Genomic DNA, 27,850 nt, shown 5'->3' with positions numbered 1-27,850 from the left:
TATCTATATCCTGCCTTGTTCCAGGAGTGTGGCACATAATTTAACCTTTTCCCAATAACTCAGCATTGCCATTATAAAGACTGGATAACGCGCTATGACCCTGAGTCATTGACAAGGGGTTAATTAGGTCCCAGGTGCTCCCTTTGAGAAGGAAGGAAGCTGTATAATAAAGAATTTATTCAAAAATGTTTATGATAAAGTGGGCTTCAGAATTTAACAGAAGGAATGTTTTCTCCAAAGAGGCCAGAGATAAGCAATTTGATCTATAACTTAAATCAGGTGGAAACCTAAATCTGGCATCTTTGCTTCTTCATCTATTTAAATCTAAATGTGTACAAAGATAGAATTTTTCAAGGTCAAGAAACATATCTGATTAATCTTTCTATCTCTCCTCTTGATCATCTTGAACATCCTTTGATTCTGGCACAAGTTGTGCTCAAGAAATGGTACCGAACAAATGGAAAGAAATAAATAACCCTGTTTTTTAGGACAATAAAAAGGAGGGAAAAAATTATCCAAGTCAATAAACCAAACCCACACTTTTAGGGGTTAGGCTAGAAGCCAGTTGTCCTCGATGTTATTCTATTTGGACTCGCAAGCGGAAGCTAACAGGTAACCAGCCTTGTTAACAGTCACTGAGAAGTGGGAAGTGGGTCCGGTAACCTAACAAAGACTAGTCTAAATTACTCTGTTTGTCTGTGGCTCCGTTTAACAGCTGGTATATACATTTTCTGTCTTTTGCCAGTTCTAAGTGGCTTTCCCACTGAAATGTGCATCTTAGAGGAATTCAGACAGGAGGAACCTTCCCTAAGGAGCTGTGATACCTTTGCCTTGGATTCAGTCATTTATTCAGTGAATTGATAAACAAGCAAGATACAAGGGTGATGAGAAGTAGAAAGAATCTGGTTTTGTTCTTATATTTCGGGACTTCTTAGAGAAGCAGAAATTAACTGTAAAATACCGAAACAAATTCATAAAGACATTTTTTCCCCCATATTGTCGCTCCTGGTAGCCTCCATCATGAGCCTTTGAGTAAGTTTCCCAGAGTCTTCCACAGAACACCAGTGTTTATGAGTAACGTCTGAGTGATGTCAACCCACCTGTAGTCTACAGCAATACTGTGCAGCGGGCAAGAGATCCCTTATTTCAAAGCCGGTGGCTGACCCATGATAAATGAGTTCTAAGGATTCTTCATCTTCTCCCCATTCCAACCTGTACTCTGAGACGTCGGCACCGGAGCTTTCAGGACTCTAGAAAGCAGAAATTTGGGTACTTAACTTCAACGAGAAAATACTATGATGTTTGTGTTTGACTAACTAAATTGGGAAAGACAGTAACATACTCCAGGATATTTCAAATACATACAAAAGAAAAGCATGAACGAGATACTCAATTTCATCTCAATTCTGACAAGGAAAATTTCCACAACTCTAAATGATATTAGCAAGTGCCAAGGGAAATTGGTGTGTAAAAATCACCTACGTGTAAATTTTCGCTTTGTAGGTTTCTCCTAACTTGCATTTGGGGGCAGATAAAGTAGAAGAAACAGAAAGTGATGCAGGACATGTGTCTCACTTACCTCCCAGCTCACTAGGACACATCCATCAGGTGTAAAAGAAATACAAGGTGCTTTGCACTGTCCAGGAGGCCCTGCAGCAGTGGTAATTTCTGAGACATCAGAATAGGGGCCATACTGAAAGAGAAGCATACACACATGCTTGTATGCGTGTGTGCGCACACACACATGTATGTGTTCATGCATACATGTACATATAAGCTTATAAACAAATAATGGCTAAGCTAATACTATCGTCAATAAAATTGATTAACAATATTACCTAATGGCATTTTCATTTTCAACTGAATGTGTATAAGGTTTTTTCCTACATAAATTCCCAGAGTGGTAAGTGTCTATTATATTTGTACACTCTTTTTACTCAAAAGAATTAGAAAGTTGGTTTACTAAACATTTTTCGTGTACTACGACATCAGAAACAAAACCTGCTGATTCTTGACACAATATGCGTTCTATTTTAACATTTTTCATAGGACATCAAAGAACACCAAGTCAGATGTACACTGCAGTCTAATTTTTCATACATAACAATCTACTCAGAATTGTTGGTTATCAAATTCCAAGTACTTATTCCAAGTACTTATTGGTATTTTACATTTTGAAAACTAATGTTCCTTTAACATTTTCTCAGCATATCTCCACCATCTCAACTATCTGAAGGTTTATATCGCACTCTTGTTTTCTTTATATTAGTATCAGTGACAACACTGCTCAGAGCCAACTGCCACTAGAGATTTAAAACATCTCGAGAGAATCATAATCACTCATTTTAATAGTGGAATATGTGATACTTCAAAGAATGGTGCAAAGAATAAAATAAATTCCAGACTAATAAAGTATGTGACCATGTTTATTCAAAATGGGCAAAAAAAGATTTAAAAGAAAAACCCACACAAAAAAAATCTCTCACATTTTTTCCAACACAACTTGCAAACATACTGGGTTAGGGGTGGGAGGTTCCGGGTAGGAGAGAAGCTCTCTGAAATGGATCTTAGAAGGTGACTAAAAGTCAAATATATGGTTAACTTTCAACTTAACAGGAATAAACAAAGGCTAAAGATAGTTCTTTATATCATAAATTAGTTAAAGCTGAGAGAAAGTAAAACTCAAATCAGGAGTTGCACATTTATCTTTGTTATGGCAGAGAACCCCTGAGAAGTTGATGGGGAAAAGGGCAAAAACAAAAATAAAATAAAATTTTTGTAGCATCTGTGGTCATCACCATCCATTCATCTCCTTTTTACTTATATGGTTATAAGTTTGGGTGCACAGACTTTCTTATATTCTCACCAATATATTTTTATCATTTAGTTTCACGTTGTTATTTCAATTTAAAAAGTTGCGCTGTGTCTGAAATTGTTTCCTGATGGGGAAGTAAAAGAAATCTAGGTCCTGTTGAAAGTTTGAGATCTTCAGAAGAAATGTTCACAGTCAGTTGTGGCTAACATGAAATGGACTAAAACACAATGTACTTCTGAAATGCTTAAACGAGACTACATAGAATTAGAAAAAAGTCACTGTCAACTTCATGTCACTGTTAGTTGGAGTTTCTTTAAAATTTATCATTAATTAACTACATATATTAATTTGCATGGAACTCATCTATACAAATCATTAGCACTTTTGGGAGACTTCAGAGGCAATGTGCTTTATCGACCTCCTCCTGCCTTCTTTTACGTTTCTACCCATCTTTTGACACACCAAAAAGCCCTAGTTTCTGAGTCATGTATTTCTCATTATGAATCTCCCCCAAATCCACACCACTTTGCAATTTTAAAACAGCAGCAGCGGCAGCAACAAATAACAAACACCTTTGTGGATATCACACAGACATATATTTTCAATCTCCAAGAGCCCACACTTTTACAACTCCAAATGGAACCATAGAAGGAAAGGCCAGAGAGTTCTAAGCTTCACTTGACATAAACGAAAACAAGGTGGTCTCACTAGCCATTGCCTCATTTCAGTTTTAAAAACCAATCTGAGACATTACTGAGTAATTTAGACAATATGATAAAGGAATATTGTATAGTCCTAATTTCTCATAACTGATAATAGAGTCAATGAGTGAATAGGAAATTATTTTTAAAACTACCAAAAGCATTAAAAGGGCAATGTTCTTATTATCCCTAAACTCTAAACAGAATGATATGAAGACCTAAGAAACACAATTTCTAATGCTGGGAATACGAAATCACAATATATCAATTCAGAAAGAAGATTTTATATACACTTCTTTAATGGTTATCAAGGTTGGCTAGATACTGCTGAGGATTCTCAGAAGGGTAGAAACAAAAGCATCAGAACTTTATACTCACCCCTCCGTCATTCAGCGCCCTCACTCTGAAACGATACACAGTTCCAGGAAGCAGGTTGCCAACGGTGCACTCGAGGTCTGGCCCATGGTACACCTCCGAAGCTACATCCTCGGGCTCCGTCATCTCCACACTGTACTCGGAGACCTCACAGCCACTTTCAGAGGCAGGGACATCTAGAAATGGAGAATGTTTTTCATCACATTTTTGTGCATCCAGTTGACAAAAATCACATTTGATTTTCCACAGGTTTGCAAAACATCATGTAGGTGGCCCCTCCTCAGTATCTTTCTTATAAAAGAATCCACCTGCCCACCCCAAAAGAAGACATACAAAAGAAAAAGGTTTTGAATGATGTTATCTATATTTTCCAAAGCAAGTACATTTAATTATGTTAATAATTTTAAAAACATAGAACCATTAGGGAAATTTCTTTATGGTCTACTGCAAGGGAAGGGAAGAAAATCTCTTTGACTCGAAATCAAAGGTCACGTTAAGTCAAGATAAATGAACCAAAGTTGGCATGAAATTTTATTATATTTTAGACATAGTGGTGTCAAATTCTGCAGGTTTATATTTGCCATTTTACATGCTATAAACTGCTGACACAAGAAAAGCTAATATAGTTTAAATCAATACTGTAAAGCACCAAGACTCACAAATGATAAAGCAGCAAACACAAGGAGAAATTAGATGTTACCTTATAAACCATTTGTTGGCTTCATCTCTAAAATGAACACAATTTTTCTTTTATGAATAAAGTTGAAAAATTCCTTTAAAAAAACTGGCTACGACAAAACATTTTCTAGAAAAATGCCCTCTGAAAAGTAGAGAATGCGTGTGGCACCATCAGGTATAGGAGGATGAGCAACAGTGAGCGGGAGAATACAAACCCAAGCCAACATACATTAAAAAGAATATGGACATTTCAACAGAAAAAAAAAAAAGACGGTTTTCAGAAGGAAGACTTCCAACTTAATTATAAAACATCAAATCTTAAATTCAATCTCCAATTGTCGAAATTGTCCATGTCAATGTGAAGATTTGTTCACTCACCCCACTCTAAGTGGACTTCTTTGTGCTTTGGTCTACCCAAAACCCTCGGTGGTCGACACTGACCTGGTGCAATGCTTAGTGTGCGAACAGGGAGACTTTCAGAACACTGCAGGAGAAACACCGGAGAGAATCATCTCTTAGTTACTGTGAATTATTAGACCTATACATTCCAGGCAAATTCCACCCCGCAACTGTAAATGCTACTAAAAGTGGGTTATACATTCCATGTGTACACATGATTCTTTATGTAATGAGATCTGCGTGTGCGTGTGTGTGTGTGTGTGTGTTAAATGTGGACATATACTGTATCTGGCACTGGTAAAAATGATTATTTCTGAAGTCAGATTTGTAGACCTGAGTGTTATGTATCCTAAACACACAGTTATTTTCCTTTAAACCAAAATTAGAGAGACCCTTCATGAGGACAGAAGAGGACACAAAACAACAGCTGGATGAAAATTTTAAATGGTGCCATAAATGGCTAACCATCCACATACAGAGCAGAAAAGCAAATAAAGTCAATATTAATCAACTGAGTTTGACATTAACCAGCAGATTCTATTTATGCTAAAATAAGGAGGCCTTCTTTTTGCAGGAACTGGTTGTGTAAAGCCACTGGTTGGAAGCTGAACCCCTTTTTTTGAGAGAGGAGAAAACAAGGCAGAGCTATGCAGTGTGACCAAACCCATTCTTTTTCCAGAGAGGAAGTGGTGCAGAGAGGATGTGCCCTGCACACTGAGCAGTGCCTCGCAAAAAGGCAGTGCCGGCTGGTCACCCGTGCCTAGGTATGGATTCACCCCATCCTGGGGGGGCACTCCAGAGCTCTGGCAGTGCATCAAGCGGTCTCTCCAGACCTCCTTTTCACAAGGAGTCTATCTGTACGGACAGTCTACACATCACAGCACCGCTATCTTTACAGGGAAGTAGGAAAGAAAATAAACTCAAGACAATGCTGTATATGGACTGACTGGCAAAATTAGGCACCCAAATGGCAGGTAGTCTCTTCAAAAGTCAACCCAATACAGGGCTATAAGCCACTGTATTTCTCAACCTCTCTCTCTCTCAATATTAATGGTTATAAACCATAATGTTAAATGTCTCCACAATGAAAATGTCTTTTTGCCATCTTGCCCCTCTTTCTGAATCTAAGTTAAAGTCATTTAGACAACTACCTCACTTCTAGAGCACTTCTTGTGTATTTGTTAGGTTATTGTGAGCCTCTGAGAACACTGTATGGTTGAAACCAAGGCTCTTGACATGTTAACTGGATGGTCTGAAGTCACATAAATAGTAGAAAACAAGAAATCTGGCTGCAGCCTACAGTCGTGTGACTTGGGCATTGCAAAATTACAGGGGGTGCCATTCAGCTCAATCAACATAAACTTATAGATTTTACAATAACCTTCCAGCAGATGGCAGTAAAGAACCTTGAGGAAGGCGTGTTTTACAATCTCACAAAATTGTCAGACGGGTTACCATCAGAGCTGTGCAGAAGTCCTACTTCTTTTTACTCTAAATGCTATGCTTTTCTATCATTGCAATAACCGAAGTTACCCTTACTTAGCCAATACAAATTCCAGAAAACACTCAGTTTCAACCATCACATGTGATCATGCCAAAGTCTTCTAAGAAATAACTAAGTGATAAAAGTACCTGAAAATATCACAATTCAGTTGAGAATCATTTGGGGCTATCTTTTATGTCCTCTAAAGCACAATTCAAAAACTAGTTTTCATTTCCTAATGTACACCATGGCAGGTAGCATTACCATGATACATTTTTAAATAGCAACTTTATTCTGAAGTTATAGATTGTCTGACTTTGACCAAAGATGTTTACTTTCATAACAAAACAAAACCAACCTGACTGTGTCCACCAGTACTGATGCAGCATGCTCGGAGTTTGTACAAAGTGCCTGGCTTCAAGTGGGCGAAAGTGTATTCTGTAGCCGATCCACTGTATGCCACTTCCCATTGACTCGCTGTAAAACAAGACTTACATGTGAATTTATGCCTTTTGTAAAAATTTAATAGTATAGACCATTAACTTATATTAAAAAGCTCTTAAGTGGTTTCCATGAAAACCAGTATCTTTTTTTTTAATAGCCAAACGGCTCTTTTTCCATTTCCTTTACAAAGATAAATATTAAAATAGCACGGAGTCATTTTTAATACTTAGTACTGCTGGCTAGACAGACTACTTAATATGACCATTATTACATTTTCTGACTCTGAGGTCTGGATGTTGGAAACCACACAAAACCTGTAGTTGGCACAGAGGGAACGGTGAAAGGAGAAGGCAGTGCTGGGCAGGCTGTGAAGTGGTTCTGGCATGAGAAGGCCCCAGGGGCCAGCTGGGCATGGGGAAGGCTGCTCAGCCATGGGGTTTCTGGTCAGTCCGGGCACTGATGAAGAGTCTCTCCCTGCTCTTATGTGCCTGGAGGCTGTAGTGAGTGAAATCCTCCCATTACAGACTGACTCCTGTGGGTAAAGGCCTGCTGTCTGCATGAAGCCCCACTTAAAAGACAAAAATGGCTAGGAGTACAACAAATTAAAGATGAAACACTCAGTGTGTGACCCAGTTATCTGATCACTTTTTGGGATTAAAGAAAGTAAGCTGGGCCACTGGAGGGGTCTGGGTGCCCAATAAAACTGATGTCACTGGGGAAGTTTTCTGAAGTTCAAGACTTCTGGTTACATCTGGGGGCTGCTTCCATCAACTGCTTGCCTCAAAGATATGGGCTGCTAGAATGTTTCTTCCTCTTGTTCTGCTCTTACTAATGCTGTTTCGAGTTGACTATTTTACAACTCCATGAAGTTGTTTTAGGAAAAATATTTTTACCCTGTTTTATAGTATTTTACTAAATAACTTCTAGGAATTCCCTCAGCTGCTTATTAGGTTAGATTTACAATTAAGTTACCTGTACCAGGGCCATGAGAGAAAGGGGAACATTAAAGACAGTCATTCAGATCTTACTGATTAGAAAACCTATACTACAAAGGTGACTGGGAACAAGGACCACTGAAAAGATTCAATTAATCACTCACTTTATGCATTGGCAAAGTTGTTGACTTTAAGTAGAGAATGCCACATACTTTTGATTTGTCATGAGTGGTCAAGAGAGCCATGAAAATTCAAAATACACTTAGTTTTTCACAATGAGCTACTGCATATTCAGTAGGTGGGTTTTCTAATGTAAAGAATATGATTTTGTGTTATGAATAGCTGTGCCCATCTCGAAGAATTCTCCTGTTTTTTGCTTAAGAAAAGACCTGATCCCGGTGGCTACTGTGGTACAGAATAAAAAAAAGGCAAGCCACACACCTGCATTGCTTGTTTATAAAAGTTACTGGTAACTCTTTCTTTTTTTGCCATATGTATGTATAGCTTTTTATTAAATTAATGATTACAAGGATTATTGGAGTGGTGAGATAAGTCGTTTTTAAACTTCTGATGACTATATTTTTTCTATTAAAGCCTAATGAATTTTATTAGAAAGACCTAAGAATTTTTTTTAAAGGCATTCTTTAAGAAATCTGATAGTCAACACTGTCCTACTTTAATGAATGAGAAGTAATGAATAAATTATCTGAGTTGGAACTCACAACAAAGACTGAAAGACATTTTCTGAACTTATTATAAAAGTGTGACACTCGTCACTAGCCCACAGTAATATTACATTTTGTTTATCATCACTGCACATGGGAATTTGTGGATTACCAAACTCATTTGCTGTCTCCACCTTATCCTTTCTGCTGAATGCTTTTGATGTTCTCTTTGCTTACAAGAATTTCCAGAGAAAGTGTAACAAGAGAGGGAAAGAAAAACTTAATTTTATTCTACTGATTAGGACTCCTGGCTTAAATAACACAGAAAATTTTAAAACATGATAGAAATGTACATTTCAAGCAGCCTCTGCTCTCTGATGCTGTGTCTGAAACAGAAAAACTCAATATGTGATTAAGGTTTGTTTATTGTAATAGTGTTATCATTAAAAATAATGATTCTCCACTATTGCTACATAGATGTTTATCGTATTAGAAAATGGGCTTGCTACTGGATTTGAATAAAACAATTTCAGAAAACTTCACCTTCAGAATTTCCATCAGTAATCTCCAACAAGTACTTGAGAATTTCTGAACCGCCATTGTCCTTCGGAGGATCTGAAAAATAAGCAAATGTCATATTAATTATGAAAAGGTATTGATTTTTATTGGTAAATATCACTGAGACACATAAATGCTTAACACTGTCTTAATTTTGGATTTAACCAAAAGGCACAATAATTTATATATTATTTCACCCAATTCCTTTCTTGAAAAACCAAAGAAACAAAAACATCAAGAAACCTTAAACACTATCAAGTTATTCAAAGTTCTTAGATCTAGAAATGTCAGAGCTTGCATTTAGTAAAACATGAGCAAATCTTAAAAAATAAACTGATTTTCTAAGTTATGTTAATAAATTTACTTTGAGAATTCTGAAACCTGCTCTCTAATATTTATTGATTTTTTTATATAAGAGGAAATAATTTATTTCACTCAGCTCTAACTAAATTCTTTTGAGAGAGAGAGAATGAAGGGAAGTGCAGAATTTATTCATAAAAAATGAAAATATAATAAATCTGTTCCATCAGTTTGCTGCTAAGCAAATTTTATATCCTAAGTGAAAGTAATATAAAAGTGGAGTCATGGATCAATGAGAACACGCACTGAACAGGTAGCTGAAGGAAGACGCTCTGGCTTATTGCCAGAGAGAGCCCTGTGCACTTTGTGTTTAGTCCACTCCTAACTCTGTGCCTGCGAGGGTTTTCTTTTCTAGGCAGAAAAATATCTTGCTTTATATTTTTGTAAGACCTTGGAGAATTTATCTCTATCAGTCAGCCAGCTCTATATTTTAAATATACTCTCAGATTACTCATAGGTTTAGGAACTTCCCTTCCGTTCTCCTTTCTCCCAGTATTTCCATTAATGTATACATACTTCAATAAGAGATATTTAAAATAATAATTATAAAGTTAAATATAGCATATGGCTAATAAAAGTATATAGTGTTAACAGAACTTTCTAGGATTTTCTGAGGAAAAAAGCTTTACAGACTGGCAAAAAGCACATCTAGATTTTTACAGTTTCTCTTAATCATCTCTCTCTTCCAGGAAAATATATATCTAATAAGTTCTGTCTCTAAATTTTTAGGTAACTTGAAAGAGTTATATGTCTTAGAGGTTGGCCTCCAATAATGACTGGATTATGCTTTAAATTCCCTTTACATTATATGGTTGCCAGGTAAAATCTTATTTTAAATTTCTTTTTTTTTTCTTTTCAGGTAGCCAATATTATTATGTGACATTCGTGATAATTATATACATCCTAACAATAATTACGAATGTTTAACAACATTCTAATGGCATTCATTTCACTGAAATAATGCATGTGGTACAGGTAAGCCGCAGTATCCTTCTACTAGATACCTCCAAACATCAAATGCTGAACTTCACTATGAAAATTTCTGAAGTTCAAGACTTCTGGTTACACACACACCTGATAACAAAAACTAAGGTTTTCCTAATTCATTTTAACTGAAAAATTCTGTACATCAAAATTTACTTCCAATGACAGATCTAAATTTTGAAATTTATTTTCAATATTAACTTTATAAATCAATTTTTTACATTAAATATAACTACTTAAGGGCAAGCTATTAAAGAATGAAATATATATTCGGAGATCACTCCATTCAAATTAATAACATTAAAAACACAGGAGGAAAAACATGTAATAAAGGAAAATCATAGAATGAGATGCTCTTAAAATTGTCTATTTTACCAATTTGTAGAATTCTCTGAATGTTTCTCATATGTTTATCCCAAATGTATAAAACTCCCACAAATAATGGTGTCCTTTCATTTTTAATTTTCATTTGAAATTAGTAAGTTTTTAAAATTTAATCTGTCAAAAAAGAAGCAACTGCAGCAAAACATACCCCATTTGACACTAAAGCCATGAGATGTAACTGGTCCTTTAATGAGGGGTCTTGTAGGAGGCCCAGGCCTGTCAGGACTTGTCGTACACACCAAAACTTCGCTTGGACAACTTTTCCCTTCCATATTAGAAGCAGTCAGCTATGACATAACCGAGAAAACATCAACATGCTTTAGAAATCAGGTATTAAATCAGCGGTGACTATTTAACATGGCAAGGTCAAGGCTTCCATAAACTTTTGCAGACAGACACACATACACATCTTCTCTCTCAGTCTCAATCTACGGATTTATAAGTGATTCTTTATCAAGTGCTTATTTTCTGCATAGTTAGCTATTAATAATTAAAAATAAAGTGAGTTTTAGCTAAGGACATTTTTACCCCTTCAAGAAGACGTATCACCACTTTCTTCTTACTGTATTGTTGAAGGAAAACATGGAAACGGAAAGAAAGCAGATAAAATAACCTCCCTTGTTTAAGAGTAGGTTAATGCCACCTTGTGGAGAAATGTTAGCAGTATAGCTGTGTTCTCATAGCATCAAATAACAAGGGTTTTAAAAAAATACATCAAAAACTATCCTTCTCTTCAAATAGTCACAAACTCCACTTGATAATTTGACAGCTGTTTATTGCATTACTACTACATGCCACGTAGCACCATTTGGCCCCGAAATTAGAGAAGGGAAGGTGAAACCATCTCTCTGCAGCATCCTGTTTTTTCTCTCTTATTGATTTCAGAGCACTGTTTCTGGTTACAACATAAAGTACTATGGTAATGCTAATGGTGGCTGTTGAGCAAAGACTAGGTGGGGAGGGAGTGCGAATGGGCAGAAGAACAAAGAAAAATGGAGAGTAAAAGAGAAATCTGATTAAAAGGAGAAACATCAAAGAGAAAGGTGTGAAATGCAGGTGAAGAGGTACACTGCACATTTGGTTTGGGTCTTCTCAGGTAAGGCCATCTGACCATGCTGTAATCCAATTTATTACAGCACATTATGACAGTTTTCTCTCTCCAAAGTGGATTTTAAAATTAAAGAATGGTACACATTTTATAAATGTTACTTTAAAAATGTAAATACATTGACTTTAACAAAAACTTTTTTATGTTTCAATTTGAAACATAAAACAGCTTCTTTTTTTAAGCAGTTCAGGTACCAAAATGACTGACTCACCCTGAATTTATACTGTGTGCTTCTTTTGAGATTTTTCACAGTACAGGTTAAATCCTCTCCAGTGTATTTTGGGTGGAAAAGGTTATCCTGAAAAGGCAAAGCCAAAAAGAAACATCAGTATCATCAAATCTGGGCACTAAACACTTTCGTATGTAGGATTTCCATATTGCCTCTTTCTATCATCACCAGGGAGCCAGAGGTATGGCCGCTGTTGCAAAAAAGTGTCAGGATCCCATGGTGCTGTGGATAGCACTCTAGCTTTCAGTAAAAATTTAACTCAATCACACTGTAATTTCTCCTGGGTTTGTTCAGCCTTACCGCAGGGGTGATACTGATTTAAATGAAAACAGTGCTCTCTGAGAGAATGAGAATTTGCTTTGAAATAGATGCCACCATATGCTTTACTCAAAAGCAAATTCTGCCTGGCTACTCAATAAGCATTTTAAACAAAGAACTTCACCACCAAGTAGTGCTATGTGACAAAGCAGTGTGTACTTAAAAAAATTTTTTTTATTTAACAATTTTGTGAAAAAAGCCTCTTGCATTGAGGTCTTCACTGCCAAGCTGCAATATGCTATGTAATAAACTGTGGCTGAGATTTCTGACCACACAGTGTCCTCTTCTGGTCAAGGAAGAAAGGACAGTGTGGATGGGGAAAGCATGATCCTCTAAGATGATAAATATCCCACTAAAAGCTGAACATACAAAATTCATTCCACAGCATTCTCAATCATCCATCCATTCATCCATCCGTCCATCCGTCCGTCCGTCCGTCCAATATTACTGTGCATCTTCTGTGTATCAGGCTTTCTTTTCTACTATCTAGGGGTTCGACACTGCTCAAGAACAGACAAAACCCTGCCCAAAGAAACTTACACGCCAGTTGGAGAAAGTGATTTAAAAAAAAAACAAAAACTGTATGTAAATATAAAGCATGTCATATGGTATTAAGTGCTATGACAAAAAAATTAAGCTGAGTAAAATAACAGAATGGTGGATTTAGTAAAGTGCTGCTTTCGATAGCTGTGCAGGTTAAATAAGGCACCCACATGTGGCTCTTTACATTAATACAATTAAAAATTTAGTTCCTTGGGTCCACAGCCATATTTCAAGTACTCAATAGTCAGGTGTGATCAGGTACTACTTTATTAAATATTGTAAACTATAAAACATTTCCATCGTCGCAGAAAGTTCGATTAGACAGTGGTGTTTTACAGGGTGGTCAGGAAGGGGCTCTTCAAAGAGGTGACATGTGATTAAGAGACTGAAAGAAATGAGGGAAGTGAGTCAAAGATATCTGGAAGGGCATTCTAGCCACAAGGCTTGGCAAATGTAAAGTCCCTGAGGCCAGGACATGCCTGGTATGCTCAGTGAGCCTACAATGGCAGGCTACAAAGGCTGTAAAGATTCCGATAACAGAGGACCTTGTAGGCACTGTAAGAAGACCTTATAGGCACTTGAAGGCTTTTACTCCAATAAGAGAGAGGAAGGCACAGAGATGGGGAAGTTCTGAGCAGAGGACTGACATGATCATATTTTATCTAACAGGATCATGCAGTTTTGTGTGGAGAATAGACTCTAGCGTAGTAAGGGTGAAGGTAGGGAAAATATTTAAGAGGCCATCAGAATAATCCAGGGGTAAGCTGATGGTGGCTTGTAAGAAGGTAGTAGCTACGGAGATGTTGAGAAATAGTGAGATTTCTGAATAATTTCTGAAGGAAGGTTTAAAAGGATTTGCTGACTGATTATATGTGGAGTCAAGGACGACTCTAAGGGCTTCTGGTTTCCCAAATGAAAGGTTTGGAATGACATTCACTGAGATGAGAAAGACTGTGGAAAGAACAGGTTATTGCTGGTGGTGGCAGTGGTAGTGGTTGAAATTAAGAGTTTGGTTTTGAATTTATGTAGGTATTCTAATTTGGTGTCCTACAGTTATGACAATACTGATTTATACAGAACACACGCAAGGTTATAAAAATGGCAAAAACTTACATTTTCGTCCTCCTGGATTTCCAAGGTATAGGTGACTACTTCCTCAGGTGAACAGCCTTCTGGTTTATTCCACTGCAACGTGACCCATGTGACCCCAGCTCGAACAAGTCTTGGGGCAGAAGGCATCTGAGGAATGTTTCCTAACGTGTAGCATACCACCTCTTGGCTATAGCCACTGTAGAGAATTAAACCCAATGAGACACACATTTAGGAGCATGTGAGTAGCCTTGGCTTTTTAAAAAAGAGGAAGAATAACCCTGGCTACTGCCCAACTTGATTGAGTTGGAGAGTTCAGGGTCTGACAGGTTCAGCAAGCAAGAAAGGCTTTGTGTGATATTCTCTACAACAATTTTCAGTTCGCCGATGCATCAGCTCCCCATCCCTTCTTAGGTCAGCTCTGAACAAAGTAGACCATGTTACAGGACAATATATTTAAAGAATTTGCTTGACCCCAAAAGCACCCAGCAGAAAGCACAACATAGTGCAATGTTTACTAAACTATGAGCAACAGCTACCAAGGGGCCTTCAAATAATTTATAAATATATACGAGTGCAATTTTTCAAAAGTTTATGGGAACTTCCAATCATTTATAAATTCTTGAACCGTATAAGTCTTTATTGTTATGCCTTTTTCAACCAGTGGACTCTAAAAATACAATGGCTAGCATGGGTGGGGAGGGAGGGCTGTAAAACCTTTTGATACTAAGTTTTTTAGGCTGGAAAGACAGCTGGGGACCAATGGTGTGCTGAACCTTTAAGAAGATTTTCAATAAGCAATGATGAAAGAAAAATAAATTCCCTGTAATCTAGAGGTACCCAGGAAGTACAACTGAAATACAGTCTTTCCAAAGCATCTCTATCCACTGACGCTTCATTGTACAATTGTTCTTGTCTTTCTTCTGCAGCCTCCAAGACGTGCTGTCCTAGACAGTCCAGATTTTCTCCAATCCTGGGAGTATCTGCCCTCAGTTTCACGACAATGGCCAGCCAAGCAACCCTTTCTTTGTATTAGGAATATATATATATAATTGAAATAAGCAACGGAATGAGTAGCTTGCTAAGGTGATGAAAGAAAAAGGCACATGATTTGAAAAAAATAAAGCCCCAAGAGGATTCCTTTCAAAATCTGCACTGTTACCTTCCCTCATCTTGGTTCTCAGAGACCCCTAGTGGGGCCTTTGCATTACCGCTTGCAAGAAGGCAAAGAGGCCACACAGAGGCATTCAGCAGGGGCCTTCTACTCTCTGATTAAGATTCCCTCTCCAGAAAATCTTAAATTGGTTCAGTGTGGAGGCAGCAGGTGTGCTCGTGCTTTCCAACAACGTGAGAGAAAAACTCAGAATCACCATACAAATAAGGACAAGAAAATGTCATACCTGGTGCCAATGTCATTCCGAGCAGCCAGCCTGAATGTGTACCCCATTGCTGGACAAAGCTTTGTCAACTTGCAGTGCTTCTGGCTCCCAAAGAAGCACTGTCTGAAACCACTGTTTCTTTTCCCCTAAAAGAAAAGTGAAACAACACACATAAATTTTTAGAAAATAAATAACCATAAGAAGGGGCATTTTGAATAACTGTTTAATTTCCCAGTTTGGATGAACAAAACCAAGAGAAGGAGAGCTTCTAGGAAGTGTTCATGTTGCACATAAAAGTGCTCTACAATGAAATGTCATCCTTAACATAAAGGCACTATAGAAGATTCTGTAACTGAGACAAGTAATACACTGTGCTTGTGGGATTTTGAAAGTGATTTAGGTTAACAAAATTAAAAAAAGGTCCTCTCAGTCACAAGGCAATGCACAATTTCTAAGATCTTCTTCCTCACTTGGGCCGGTCGCATTGCCCAATATGACCAACAAAGAGTAGCCTCAGAGGGATCGCTAGCTCTGGAAATGCATAGCCTTTTCCAGCAACTGCCAAGCACCTGAAGACCAGTCTAGGCTGCTTAGCGTGCCACAGAAAGCCCTCCGCAGTCTCTTCTCTCCTGACCAGCCTTGCAGCAGCCGTCAATCCCTGACATGTACATTCCAGTATGGTGAGCTGTTTGTTCACTGATCCCTAAATATTGGTCACATGCCTTTGAATCATTTTGTCCACATCTGCTTTCCTCATAACAGTGCCTCGGACAATCTGGGAGCTCAATCAATGCTTGCAGAGTTGAAATGAATGTCTGATAAGCACTTGGAACATCGGCTGAATTCATTTATATGTATTTCAGCTACTCTTAAGTGTCTTATGAAACTGGAAATATATTTTTAATGCCTTCCCAGCCTTACGTGATGTTTCAAATACCTTGAAGCAAAAAGAAAAAACTCCAGTGGGTTCTCTTAATAGACCTTGAGTAGAAAATAACTGTGCTGTGCCACGCTCAGAGGCATGAAATACTCACATAAGCAGTTTGCTAGAACAAATATTTCATATCCATAATTCACAGTATTTTATCTATGTTCATACAAAGAAAACTACATGCTAACACTGAATGTATTTTAGCATTCTAATTAATCAGATGGTTGTGCCCAGGGACTTTAGAAATATGTCTGAAGTTCTGAATTTATTTTTTAAAGAAAGAAGAAAGCCTATTTTTCTCCTATGCAAATTTAAACGTTTCCTTCCTTCAAGCAGGCCTCCAAATGCTTACCACTAAAACACGTTCCAGGTGAACTTTAATTAAAAATAAAATACATACACAACCAGCTTGAAGCACCTCTAGAGTGAACAGATTAAACACAACCATGCACATTCATCTTCGAACTAACTCTTTCCAACCCTTTCCTCCTTGAGCAGGAAGGGACCAGAAGTCCTAATAGCCTTCAAGATCCAAAGCTCATTTTATCAAGGGTTCAAAGTACATTCAGGTGCAAACAGTAAAGCATAACATTTTTCAGCTGCTACTTGAATGAAGTCACTGTGCCCTTCCGCTTACTTTGAGTATTAAGGTTGCTACTGACAATTTATTCATAGAAAAGCCATTTATACATACATTTGCATAATTACATCCAGTGTCTGATTACACTCTGTGAATGCCCGGGTATGTTTTGTAACCATTTCAGGCTGTAGCGTGATCTACCTTTTTCCTCCTCTATTTCTGAGCTCAGAGTAAACAGAGCAAGAAAGGCACATCCTGCCGCCACGGAAGCATCAGCCCTTCCAAACCCGACATTGGCTCCCCTTCAATGCCTCATTTTTCCTATTTCTTTGTTTGGTCTCCTTTACTCATTTCTGGTGCTTAGAACTATAGCCAGTAAATAAAAGTCAGTCTGTTCCTTACTAGGTTGATTTGCTTTAATACGGTGAAAACCAGACTGTGACTTAAAGGAGAAAAAAAGAGTGGGGAGACATCAATGATAAGCAGATTTTTTCTTTTAAAGGGCCACAACAATTGGGTTCGCTAAAGAATTGAGGGCAGGGGCGGGGGGAGGAAGCATTCTGTAACCTTTAAGACATTTTCCTAGGTTGCTAACATTTTTATTTTTAATTTCTACTTCAGTATTGGGAACAACTGCTAAAATAAACTCCAACTTGTTTAGACAAAGCATGCCAAATTTTCCGTCTTAATATCTTCCAAGATGTACTTACTACTTTGTGTACAGTCTTAAGAACATGAAGAAAGACCTAGGGCTGCTGGAACCTTAGAATCAAGTTTTAGAAACAATATCTGTAGCTTCAGAAGAGGTAAGAGTACAAATAGTTCACAGAGTCAAAGAAGTAAGGCTTATTGGTGCATTTTTAGAATTCACTGAGAATAAAGCAAAAACACGGGAAAGTAGGTTAAAATAGTTTGGACCTGAGAGAAGTTTATGACATGCACTTTTAATATAAAAGGGCTATCGGCGGGGGCGGGGGGGCAGAATTCATAAAAGTCATTGCAGAGCAAAATGACCTACAGCTGAGAGGTAAGCAAATGAGGATGGAGAATGCCATGGAATCCAGCAATCTGATGGCTCACACATCACCCTGGTCGTCTACAAGAGTCAAGCTCCCGTGCGGTTCTAGGGCTTTAGGGCTTTAGAACAAGTACATGTTCAAAGGTGATATGAAGAATCTGCTTGAAAAACAAGAGGGAGCCCAGGCCGCAACAGCATTTATAAATAAAATATTATCCAGGTCTTATTGACAGAAACAAATAGAATTTTTTTTTTTTAAATGCTTTAGAAGATTGAAAGATGCAGATAAACTGACAGGAATGAGAACATGAATATTTAATCACTGTTCATCAGAAATTAAATATGTCTAAGCCATTATTGTCAGTGAAGTTTTACAGATGGCAAATCATAACTTTCATATTTTAAAGATAGTATGGTCCCAAATGACTGAGAGATTATAATCTGTGGCAGGTTCCCTCTTCTAATAAAATCTAAACTACACAGGATTACTGAGCTTTACCTAGGGAAGACACTTACTTGCCACTAGTGGTGTGTCACACAGAGGAGAGTTAAGAGTGGGGCCTCTAAAGGCCCAGGAGTTAGCTGGTCCACAAGGGAAGAGCTAACGCATGGGTGCCTGGCAGTATCCCGATCCCATGTAAACTGGGAGATGAGGCACACAGCACGCAAGCAGTCAGGATCAGAACCTCCCCAAGACGAGCCTCTGAGCCCCCGTCCTCCTGGGGACAAGAACTCCACCCTGATTAGAGAGAAAGAGGTGCAAGGAGGCTTCAAGCCCATACATATCTTTGGTCATTCTGGAGCAGACCTAGCCATTGGGCTATGTCAGAAACGAAGCAACCCCCAGACGAGTCCTGGACTAACTTTCTACTGCCAGGGTCCGCAAGCCAAAAAGAACAGATTTTCAGGGTTCCCTGGCTTGTTTGTATTTCATAATTTTGGGCACACCCAAGCACACAGTAAGTTCATTCAAGGACAAAGCTAATCTTTACTAGAATGTGACAAAATCTTGGAGTACAAATCAACTGTGTGCTGATAAACTTCATGGCGCTCAATTTGGCATGAGGTGAGGAATTACGAACGTGTATTGCTTCTTTTTTTCAGTTGAGTGTTCCTCATGGTTCTTGCTAATCTGTCGTCCCACACCCAGACCTAGCCTGAGAGCCCCAATCAGCACCCTGGGCCTTGAGACAAATGGAACTGGTCAAAACTGCTCTAGGAAAGCACTGGATTTACCAGCAAGCTGGCTAATGTACACAAAATATATCACATTAAGTCCCTTCCCAATCCTGAGCTCCTCGGGGGGTTTTGCCTCTATCTTATCTTTCTTACCAATGAACAAAAATGCATTGCATATTATCTATATTCTAGACCTCACTGGATCGGCTCATCCTCCATTCCCTGTAGCTTGTCCCAGGCAGCCCAGTCCCCTCTACTGGAATTTTATTTACCACATACATAGTTCACTTGGCCATGGCTGGACATCTCGTTTATCTGATCCTTGGTGAGCAAGTGCCTCTTTTCAGTTCTAGATTCATATCCTAAAAGAAGTCATCGTCTTTAGGGGAAAAGTCCCAGGCTTACATCACTAAGAACAGGGGTCCCTAATCCCCGGGCCACAGACAGGTACCAGTCTCCTGATAGGAACCAGGCCGCACAGCAGGAGGTGAGCACCAGGCACGTGAGAGAAGTTTCATCTGTAATTGCATCCGCTCCCCAGCGCTAGCATCACTGCCTCGGCTCTGCCTCAGATCATCAGGCATTAGATTCTCATAGGAGCACCCAACCCTGGTGCCAAAAAGGGTGGAGGCCGTGGACTTAGAATACTATACACTCTATCAGCAACTGCCTCTCTGTTGCTCCCTTCTCATCCTCAGTCACTTTTTAGAAAGGTCATACATTTGGTTATAAGTCTAGTAATAATGGGTCCAGATGTTCTTCTGGGTCCTATAAAGTTACTGCTAAATTCTGAAGAATGTCAATAACCTTCAACTTTTTGCCATATTGTGAAAGGCCCCAATCTTTCAAAGGCAGGGGGAGAGAGGAAGTAAAACGTAGACCTACATGGCTATATAGCAGAGAAGGATCGGAAACATCTTGCAAAATGTGTTAATAACCTCAGGGACAAAGATATTAACCCTATCAAACAGTATTTCATTCATTAAAATATTTGGAGTTAAATTATAAACATAAAAGGTTTTAAATATTTTGAGTAACATAGACTCTATTTTCTTATTTTATCTTCTGCCCTTTTACTACCCACTTGAATATTTTCCCATTTCTAATATATAGTTTAGTTAAAAAAAAAATTAAAATTATAAGATGTTTCTTATCCAACCTCAACAATTAAATACTTAGTTGACCTCCCGTTAGTCACCCAAAAGAATAGAACACATGACCCTACTTTTTAAGTGCAATGACTGAGGCAGAGACATTAATTGGCAGGCATATTGTTTATCTCATGGGTTCCCACTCCTTGTCACTGAGAGCAGGTAGAGATCACATCCGTTTGTTAACTGAGCAGAGCTGTGCCAACGAGGCAAGCCACCACTGGCTGGTGAAGCTGCTCTGAGTACAGGGTGTGAGTTCTGTCTGGCCACTGTACTGCTGCTGGGTACACATTTGTCTTACTTCTCTCTTTACCCAAAACACTCAGAAGAGAAGAAGGGGTAGGAAAAAAGAGTTATGTTGTACTTTCAAAGTCCATGACCTCTTATCTAATGATCTTAGGGCACGGTACCTCAAAAACACCATATGTGCTATACAAAGAAGAGGAATAAAGATTAATGGTTTCTCATGACTAAGAGTCAAGGGAGGTCTTATGTCACATGGTGGTGATTTGAACGTCTGAAAATTCTTTGATACCCTACCACCGAGGAGCAAAATCTATGGCCCTTTCCCTGGAATGTGCTTGTGACTCACTTATAACTGACAGAATGTGGTGGAAATGAAGCTGTATGACCGCCGATGTTAGGTCTGAAAAGGTGATGAGCTTCTGTCTTTTCCCCAGAACACTTACTTTTGTGATTCTGACTCCCTAATGGCTGCCATGCTGTGAGGGAGCCCTAGTTGAGGTCCCATCGAAGCCAACAGTGGACACAAGACTTGTAAGTGAAGATTCGAATCCCCAGTGAGCCCTCGCAGTTGAAACTCCAGCAACTGTGGAACCCAGACAAGCCATCCCCCCTAGTGTCCTGTCGAAATTCTCAACTAGAATCCATGAGCATAAATGACTGTATTAAGCCACTAAGTTTTGAGGTAATTTGTTAGGCAATATTATACTCATCTATTTTGATGTCCATATGTTTATAGTCTGAAGTTTTTCATTAAACTTTTATAAAATCCTCCTGTACTATAAATAGCCAAGAGGTAAGGGAGTGGAAATGTGCATTCCAGTACACAATGTTTAAAGTATACTTGGATAAAGGCTTCTATTTTCTATATGCACTTAGTACTGGAAGTCATCTCTGCAGAGATTTATAAAATTATTTTTGTAGAAGATAAAAATGTAACCAGGTTTCTCCATGATAAAGATCAAGCAAAATCATTAATCAACAGCAGTATAGTTACTTCACCTTACAGAGATACATTTTAGACTGAATTAAGATTTTTTAATAATGTTATCCTATAAATTACAGAGAATATGGGGAGATTTTTAAATACAGACATGTAACGGTCTTTTAGTGATGGTTTAGGTATAGCATAGCCTAAATCCACAGGAGTAAACAAATTTAAAAACCTTTCAAAGGATCTCCACTATGTAACCTCTCTTTGGTATGTTTATAAACACATAATGGAATAAAGTTCCAGTGGAGAAACCAAGTTACAGGTGGGTATGCCTATTTGAAAACTGGTATCTATGTATATAAAAAGAATGTGATTCTCATAAAACCCAACTAATTTTAAAGTTCAAAATGTTTAAAAGTAACTGTGTTAATTTGTAAAACTATGTAACTGAAAGACTGAAAATGATTTTTTCTCAAGTTGGTTTTCCTTCATTAATTTATGTATCTTTATAAAGCTGTCCTCTGTACTTAGGAAGATGAATCAACTAAATGGGTTGGTTTCCTACTAAAGAACTTAACAGTATCCACAGCTAATTTTATACATATAACTTAAACATACTCCAATTAATTCAGGCTACAGTATTTTCCTGCCAGGAGTAATTCTGTAGACTGTGGGGAATATGGTTGTTTTGGCTAACATTTCCAACTACCCTGGCACTAACAACCCTGGAAGCCGGTATTTCCAAAACTGGCACTAATAAATAAAGTTGGATGATATTTTCAACTGCCTTCAAATTAATAGACTGGAAATGATCCTTCCTGTTCCTCTTCCTAGAACAAGAAAACAAGAATGGCCAACACGAGGGCACCAGAATCCATTGTGAATCGGCTCTCTTTGGTCCTATGACTTGAACTCCTCCTGATGTATATTCTTGATCTATGGCCTCTTTCCACTGACCTTCTATTACAGGTTCTTTCACAGCTATGCCTACTGCCTTCCTGATCTGCTCTTACCAGGTTTAATAAGTGCCCGCTAAATAAATTACTTCTCAGTTATTGTGTGCTTGTGGTCCATGGCTGCTGGAACCAGACACGGGCTGAGTGATTCTGGGCTGGGCATAGTTTAACCTGTCAGAAATGGCAACAATAAATGAAATAAAAAATAAAGTTGCACTGGCCAACTGAACTACTGCCAGGCTCAAAGATTTAGTCTGTTAGTATGTCTGTATTTAGAAGTTGTTCCAGCACTGGCTGACCCTAGGCAACATCAAAGATAAATGTTGGCTTGAGAAATAAGAGCATGTATGTGCAGCATAACCATATATAAGAAGAGGTTCATAACAGAGAGGTGGAGACAGTCCACATTTTGATGGATTCAAAAGTTCCTTGTGTCAAACCTCACTCTCTTCTCACTGATGCCTCTCTTTTATTTTACTGAGCACGCTGGCATAGAGGAACTTTCAAAGGTGAGCAAGGGAGTGAGAAAGTTTGTGGTTGCAGGTTAGTAAATAAATACCACATGCATTTTATCCCCTGGCACACTAGTTTTTTTCTATTAGTGGGAGAGGCTTAGCTACCTAAAATAGCCAAGAATGATCATCAGATCCTTTGACTTAAACAAACATAATTTTCCCATATATCCCTCTAAATATGGATGTCAACTGCTTTGATAAGATCATGTGTTGAGACTGTCCCAGTGAAGGAAAAGGAAAGGATCAAGGTGGTGATTTTGGAAAGGCAGCTTGTTCTATTCACAAATGAACCAACAGATAGATGGGTTCAGTCCATCCATCTAGCCAAGGCCCAAGGCTGCTATCTTCTAGCTGGTAACCAAGAAGCATGATAAACATGAATTGATAAATTGGGTATCAAGGACCAAGATGGATATTTGTAATTTAGCCTCAGCTAGAAGCTTTCAACATTGGACCAACATACCATATAACCTAAGGCAGCATGGCACCTCAGAGACTGTCAACTCCATTCTCAGAGGTGCTCTTCAACCACTCTGTGAGACCTGGTAAGTCACTCTGATCGCCGATGCTCTAGTTCCAAAAATGGCTGCTGTCAAACCAGAAAAGCCATGTGCAAATTCACTTGGGCAAAAAGCATTCTGAAAGATTATCAATACTATTCAACACCTAAGTTAAACAGTAATCTGATTAATAAACTAGTTTCCAATTACCTCCTATGGGGCCAGCTTAATTCCTAAAATGAGCAAAGCTGGCTCCTCCTGAACTAGATGCCCAAGAAGTGACAGTCTGCGGTGTGCTACCCACTCCTGGAGGTATCTGCAGCAGGACTGCTGAGCACTGCCCAGCTTGCTAATGGTTCCCCAGGGCATTAAGGGTTCTACCTACTGCTGGCATTTCTGCTCTATTTCAAATTATACTTCCCTTGATTTCCGTTGAATTTATTCCATTCTTAATCCACTATGTTTTACAGCTCTCTTGGTTCATTAGTCACCAGGAAAGTAAGATGTGAAATTCCTTTTGGGCTAGCTGAGTCACATGTGAGGAAGGTTCTTGGGAACTCCACTAGTCACATTCACCACCCACCTACCCCCACCCCCCCGCCCCCAAAGCTATTTTTCTGGTTCTTTCGTATGCTCCCTACACGTCATGTCTGGAAACTAAGCTAATGGCAAATGAACATCTATATGTAGAATTGATGTCCGTTTTTGTTTAGTCCAAACCAGAGACACTAACCTGAGGGTTCCTGTTTAAGTTCCTGATACAAAGATGCCATATTCCTTTCATATAATCCTAACTGTTGACTTTTTCTACCCCAGATCTTGACTTGTACTTAAGTGACATGAAATAACCATTAAACTGAATCTTCTATTGCTCAAGTTATCTCAATCTTAACCTACCTCTGAGATAAATAACACTATTTTTCAAGTGGAAAAGCTGAGGCTTAGGGGTTAAATGACTTGCTTGAATAGTTAGAGACAAAACGGAGACTACTATTGCAGGTCTCTTTAGGTGCATACCATGTTATTGATACATATCTATCATCAATATGAATCCATGCCACAGAGTCACGGCAAGATCTTAGGAGACCTGCATTTGCTGACTAGCTAGCTGCACAGCACCAGTGAATATTTCTGTATTCTACAATTTAAAACAATAAGAGTAGAACTCACAATGAGTTAAGTTTCCATAAATAATTCCTTTACAGAATTTGCTTTCTAATATGGAAAAGAAAGTTCTTATTTGACAATGAAGTTTGCCCTTTTACTCAGGTTTTCAAGGGAAAAAGCCAGATCACCATCTCTGAAAACAGCCATTTATGTGTAAGTCAACCCAGAGATTCCTAATCGTTTTTTTAAATGCCCCAAAGCTCATCTCTACCCTAGAGGCCTCTATATCCTCATTCCTTCCCTTAGCCTCTTCTAGAGAAAAACTTCTAACTCTGCTATCAGATACCTCTATGTCATCAAGCAGAGAAGCAACAAAGGGGGCATTGAGCTCAGAAGGATGCCTATGGAGGGGACAAGCGGAGGTCAAAGGGGTTAGCTCAGGATGGCCCATGAGTTAATTGAACTTAAGAAATTAGCATCTAACCATTGTTTTGCAGTTACATGCTTCTTATTCATACTTCTTGATTAAACTAAAACTCAGTTCATTAAAGCAGTTTTTAAATGTCTGTTTTTCAAAATATCAGCATTAGGTGTTAATACTCAAATCTAGTAGAAGAAACCATTATAAGACTTCAGACCTGCTTTCTGCCACCCTTCAAAATAACTACTGACTTACAAATTAAATATGGGGACAGGGGCACATCGTGATCAAAAAGAAATTAAAATGTAATGATTACACATCTAACAGTCAAGTAGAAAACTGTCTTGAAAATGGCCTTCTGCTTTGCAGCTCATAACGGGACGTCTCCTGGGGGAGCAAACAGTGGTTGAAAATATACAAAATTGCAAGGCCAAGTTTGCAGACTCCAAGGCTCTAAACACTACAACTCATCTGAGTCACCACAACAAGGGGACAGGGCCAGCAAAGTCCACACCTTTCCATGTTTTGAAAACTGACCTGTTTCAGGAGAAAACTGAAATTGACAGCCATAGCTGAAAAGCTAATGAGACCTGTGCATTCAATTTTTAGTTGCTTGTTACCATCCCACAGTCAGTTACTTCCCACAGTGATTTAAAAATTAAAGCATTGCCTAGTTACAATTATTAGCAGAGAAAAGCAGGCAGCTAATTCTTTTGAAGAACTATTAGTGAGTGATTTCCAAGAGAATTCTACAGAACAATGATGTGACATTAATGAAAATGCATTTAGGAGACATGGTGTATCAGCTTTCCCCTGTGCTGTAACGTCTCCATTTTCTGTTCTCCATTATGGCCACATGAGTCTTCAGAGACCTTAGCTATTGATTAAGGTGGATCTTCCCAAGGCTATCTTAGTACAGTAGTCCCAGTCCCGGCAGAAATAAAGGCCAGGTACTCACTGGCCTCTCTGCTGCTGCTTTCATTCATGAAGGTCCTCTTCTAAGAGGCTTGACAGCTGCATATGATGTCTGTGCTCATAGTAAAACATGTTTGTTTTACCAACACTTGCAAAATTTTACACTGTTTTATTGTAATGATGATTAAATACTGAACAAAAGAATCAAGTGTTCCGGGAACTCTAACCAGTGCTGTTATACTACAATAAAAATATGGGGATACCCAGACATTAGTAGTGGCACATACATGGACGGGAGCACTTTGCCTCAAGCTCCAATTCTCAGACCAGTTTCCAGGGCACAAACAGGCAGGGTGCTGCTCATGAACACAACCTTCTTTGAGACTCTAAGCAGTACCCATCTCCCTCTCAGGCGGTGACTTGCTCCTCTGTGCACCTCACAATCTTGCTGCCCTTTAAGTTTGTTTCTACAGCCCCCTAGACAACAGAGACTATGGGTATATGGCTGGCACAAATGCCTTGAGAGAGGAGAGCTCTGGCTTTGGAGAGGGCTGGGTGTGGTGGAGAGACACCCCAACAGAACACCTACTCCCATTCTTCTGACTCTACTAGGGCAGGGTCTGGAAATAATCCCTGGTACCAGGTGTACTTGGCTTCAGAAAAGTACCAGAAGGTTTAGGAGGGATAGCCAGGGCCTCATGTGCTCATATTTCCTGCAGGTCTGATGTTCTCTGTTCATACATTTGCTGTTCTTCCTCAAAGGCAAGGCCTAAATAGCACGAAAATACTATTCAAGGGGAACCGAAAACCAGCCTAAGTGAGCTGCTCCCAAAAGGATTGCTCATCTCCAACTAAGCCCTAAGCTTAGAAACACAGACTGTTGTACTGATTTGTGAGAAACTTTACTTCTGAAATGATATGATGGGCAGAAATGAATTGGTTACTATTGTTTGTATTCTCACTGCCAGGAAACCCAATGGTATTATTTTTTAATCTTTTTAGGGAGACTGGAAGGGAGAGAGGTATAACGTAAAGCAAAGCGACTGGATGGAACAATTTGAGAAGCTCGTGGTTATTTGTTCCATTTACGTGTTAGAAGTATAAAATGATAGCATGACATTAGCTTTTTCAGCCAGCAGAAGATGTTATCTTTCCCATGTCACAGATCCTTCACAGGACAGTGAACAGTGTTCACATGTCATGTATATAAATGCTTTCAGAAGGGACAATCCTAATAACCAGTTTTGAGATAGTGTGAGTGATATAAATACACACAAGCCGATGGGCAAACTGAGCACCAGAGATGTCAAGCAGCCTGGTTTAAAACTTGGAACTAAATCTACATCTCCTAATTGCAGCACTTCGCATAGTTTGGGGAAGTTTTTCTAGAAGGTGAATATTATGACATAGAATGTAAAAGGATTCCTATGTTGGCAAAAAGCCTATGGTAGGTGAGAGCAAGTGAGAGTCAATCTGGAATCTCTAGTAAAGCTCATTTCAGAGCCAACACCAGCAGGAATTACAAGGTGGGAGAGAAAAAAGAGAGGAAAGGCGAAGGCAGAAGAATTAAGATGGGAACAAGGAAAAGAGGGAAGGAGAACGAGTAGAGGAAAGCTAAAAATAAACCATTTAATATTCTGTGGTCACCAATTCATAGTGGGTCCTACTGGTTACAAATGGTCATCAGACACAGCTCCTCCATTGCATCTGAGGCTGAGGAATGCTTCCTCCCAGCATCATGTCAGGACACTTCCAATTCAGATTCAAAGGGAAGGAGGCCAACAACTGAGTCACTGATACCATTTCCTGCAGCACCTGCGTTTTCCTTGGAGGTTTTCCCTTCAAGTACTCAACTTCTCTGACCTTACTTATGAGGCAGAGAAGCAGCAAAGAACCCAGGGGGCATGGACGGACGGACGGACGGTCACACACACACACGGACACACGGATAGA

General features: G+C 38.8%; 1 protein-coding gene across 5 annotated transcripts in view; it reads right to left on the bottom strand.

Moving 5' to 3' along the window:
• FNDC3B (fibronectin type III domain containing 3B) overlaps positions 1-27,850 on the bottom strand; it is a 296,648-nt gene that overhangs the window by 43,919 nt on the left and 224,879 nt on the right. For 4 of the 5 annotated variants that reach the window (XM_039865044.1, XM_039865042.1, XM_039865041.1 and 1 more), the window contains 10 exons: positions 15,469-15,593; positions 14,093-14,267; positions 12,101-12,187; positions 10,930-11,068; positions 9,039-9,110; positions 6,810-6,928; positions 4,948-5,053; positions 3,895-4,067; positions 1,580-1,693; positions 1,101-1,250 (listed from right to left, as the gene is read on the bottom strand). In XM_039865044.1, coding sequence (XP_039720978.1) covers positions 1,101-1,250; positions 1,580-1,693; positions 3,895-4,067; positions 4,948-5,053; positions 6,810-6,928; positions 9,039-9,110; positions 10,930-11,068; positions 12,101-12,187; positions 14,093-14,267; positions 15,469-15,593 — 1,260 coding nt within the window. The remainder of the gene's footprint in view (positions 1-1,100; positions 1,251-1,579; positions 1,694-3,894; positions 4,068-4,947; positions 5,054-6,809; positions 6,929-9,038; positions 9,111-10,929; positions 11,069-12,100; positions 12,188-14,092; positions 14,268-15,468; positions 15,594-27,850) is intronic. The other variant, XM_039865045.1, reaches the window with a different exon arrangement.

The sequence above is a fragment of the Pteropus medius genome, unplaced genomic scaffold, assembly GCF_902729225.1.
Source record: "Pteropus medius unplaced genomic scaffold, Ma_sr-lr_union100, whole genome shotgun sequence".
In the NCBI taxonomy this organism is placed as follows: domain Eukaryota; kingdom Metazoa; phylum Chordata; class Mammalia; order Chiroptera; family Pteropodidae; genus Pteropus; species Pteropus medius.
Note: the sequence above shows the minus strand (reverse complement) of the source record. Positions and strands in the feature narration are given on the sequence as shown.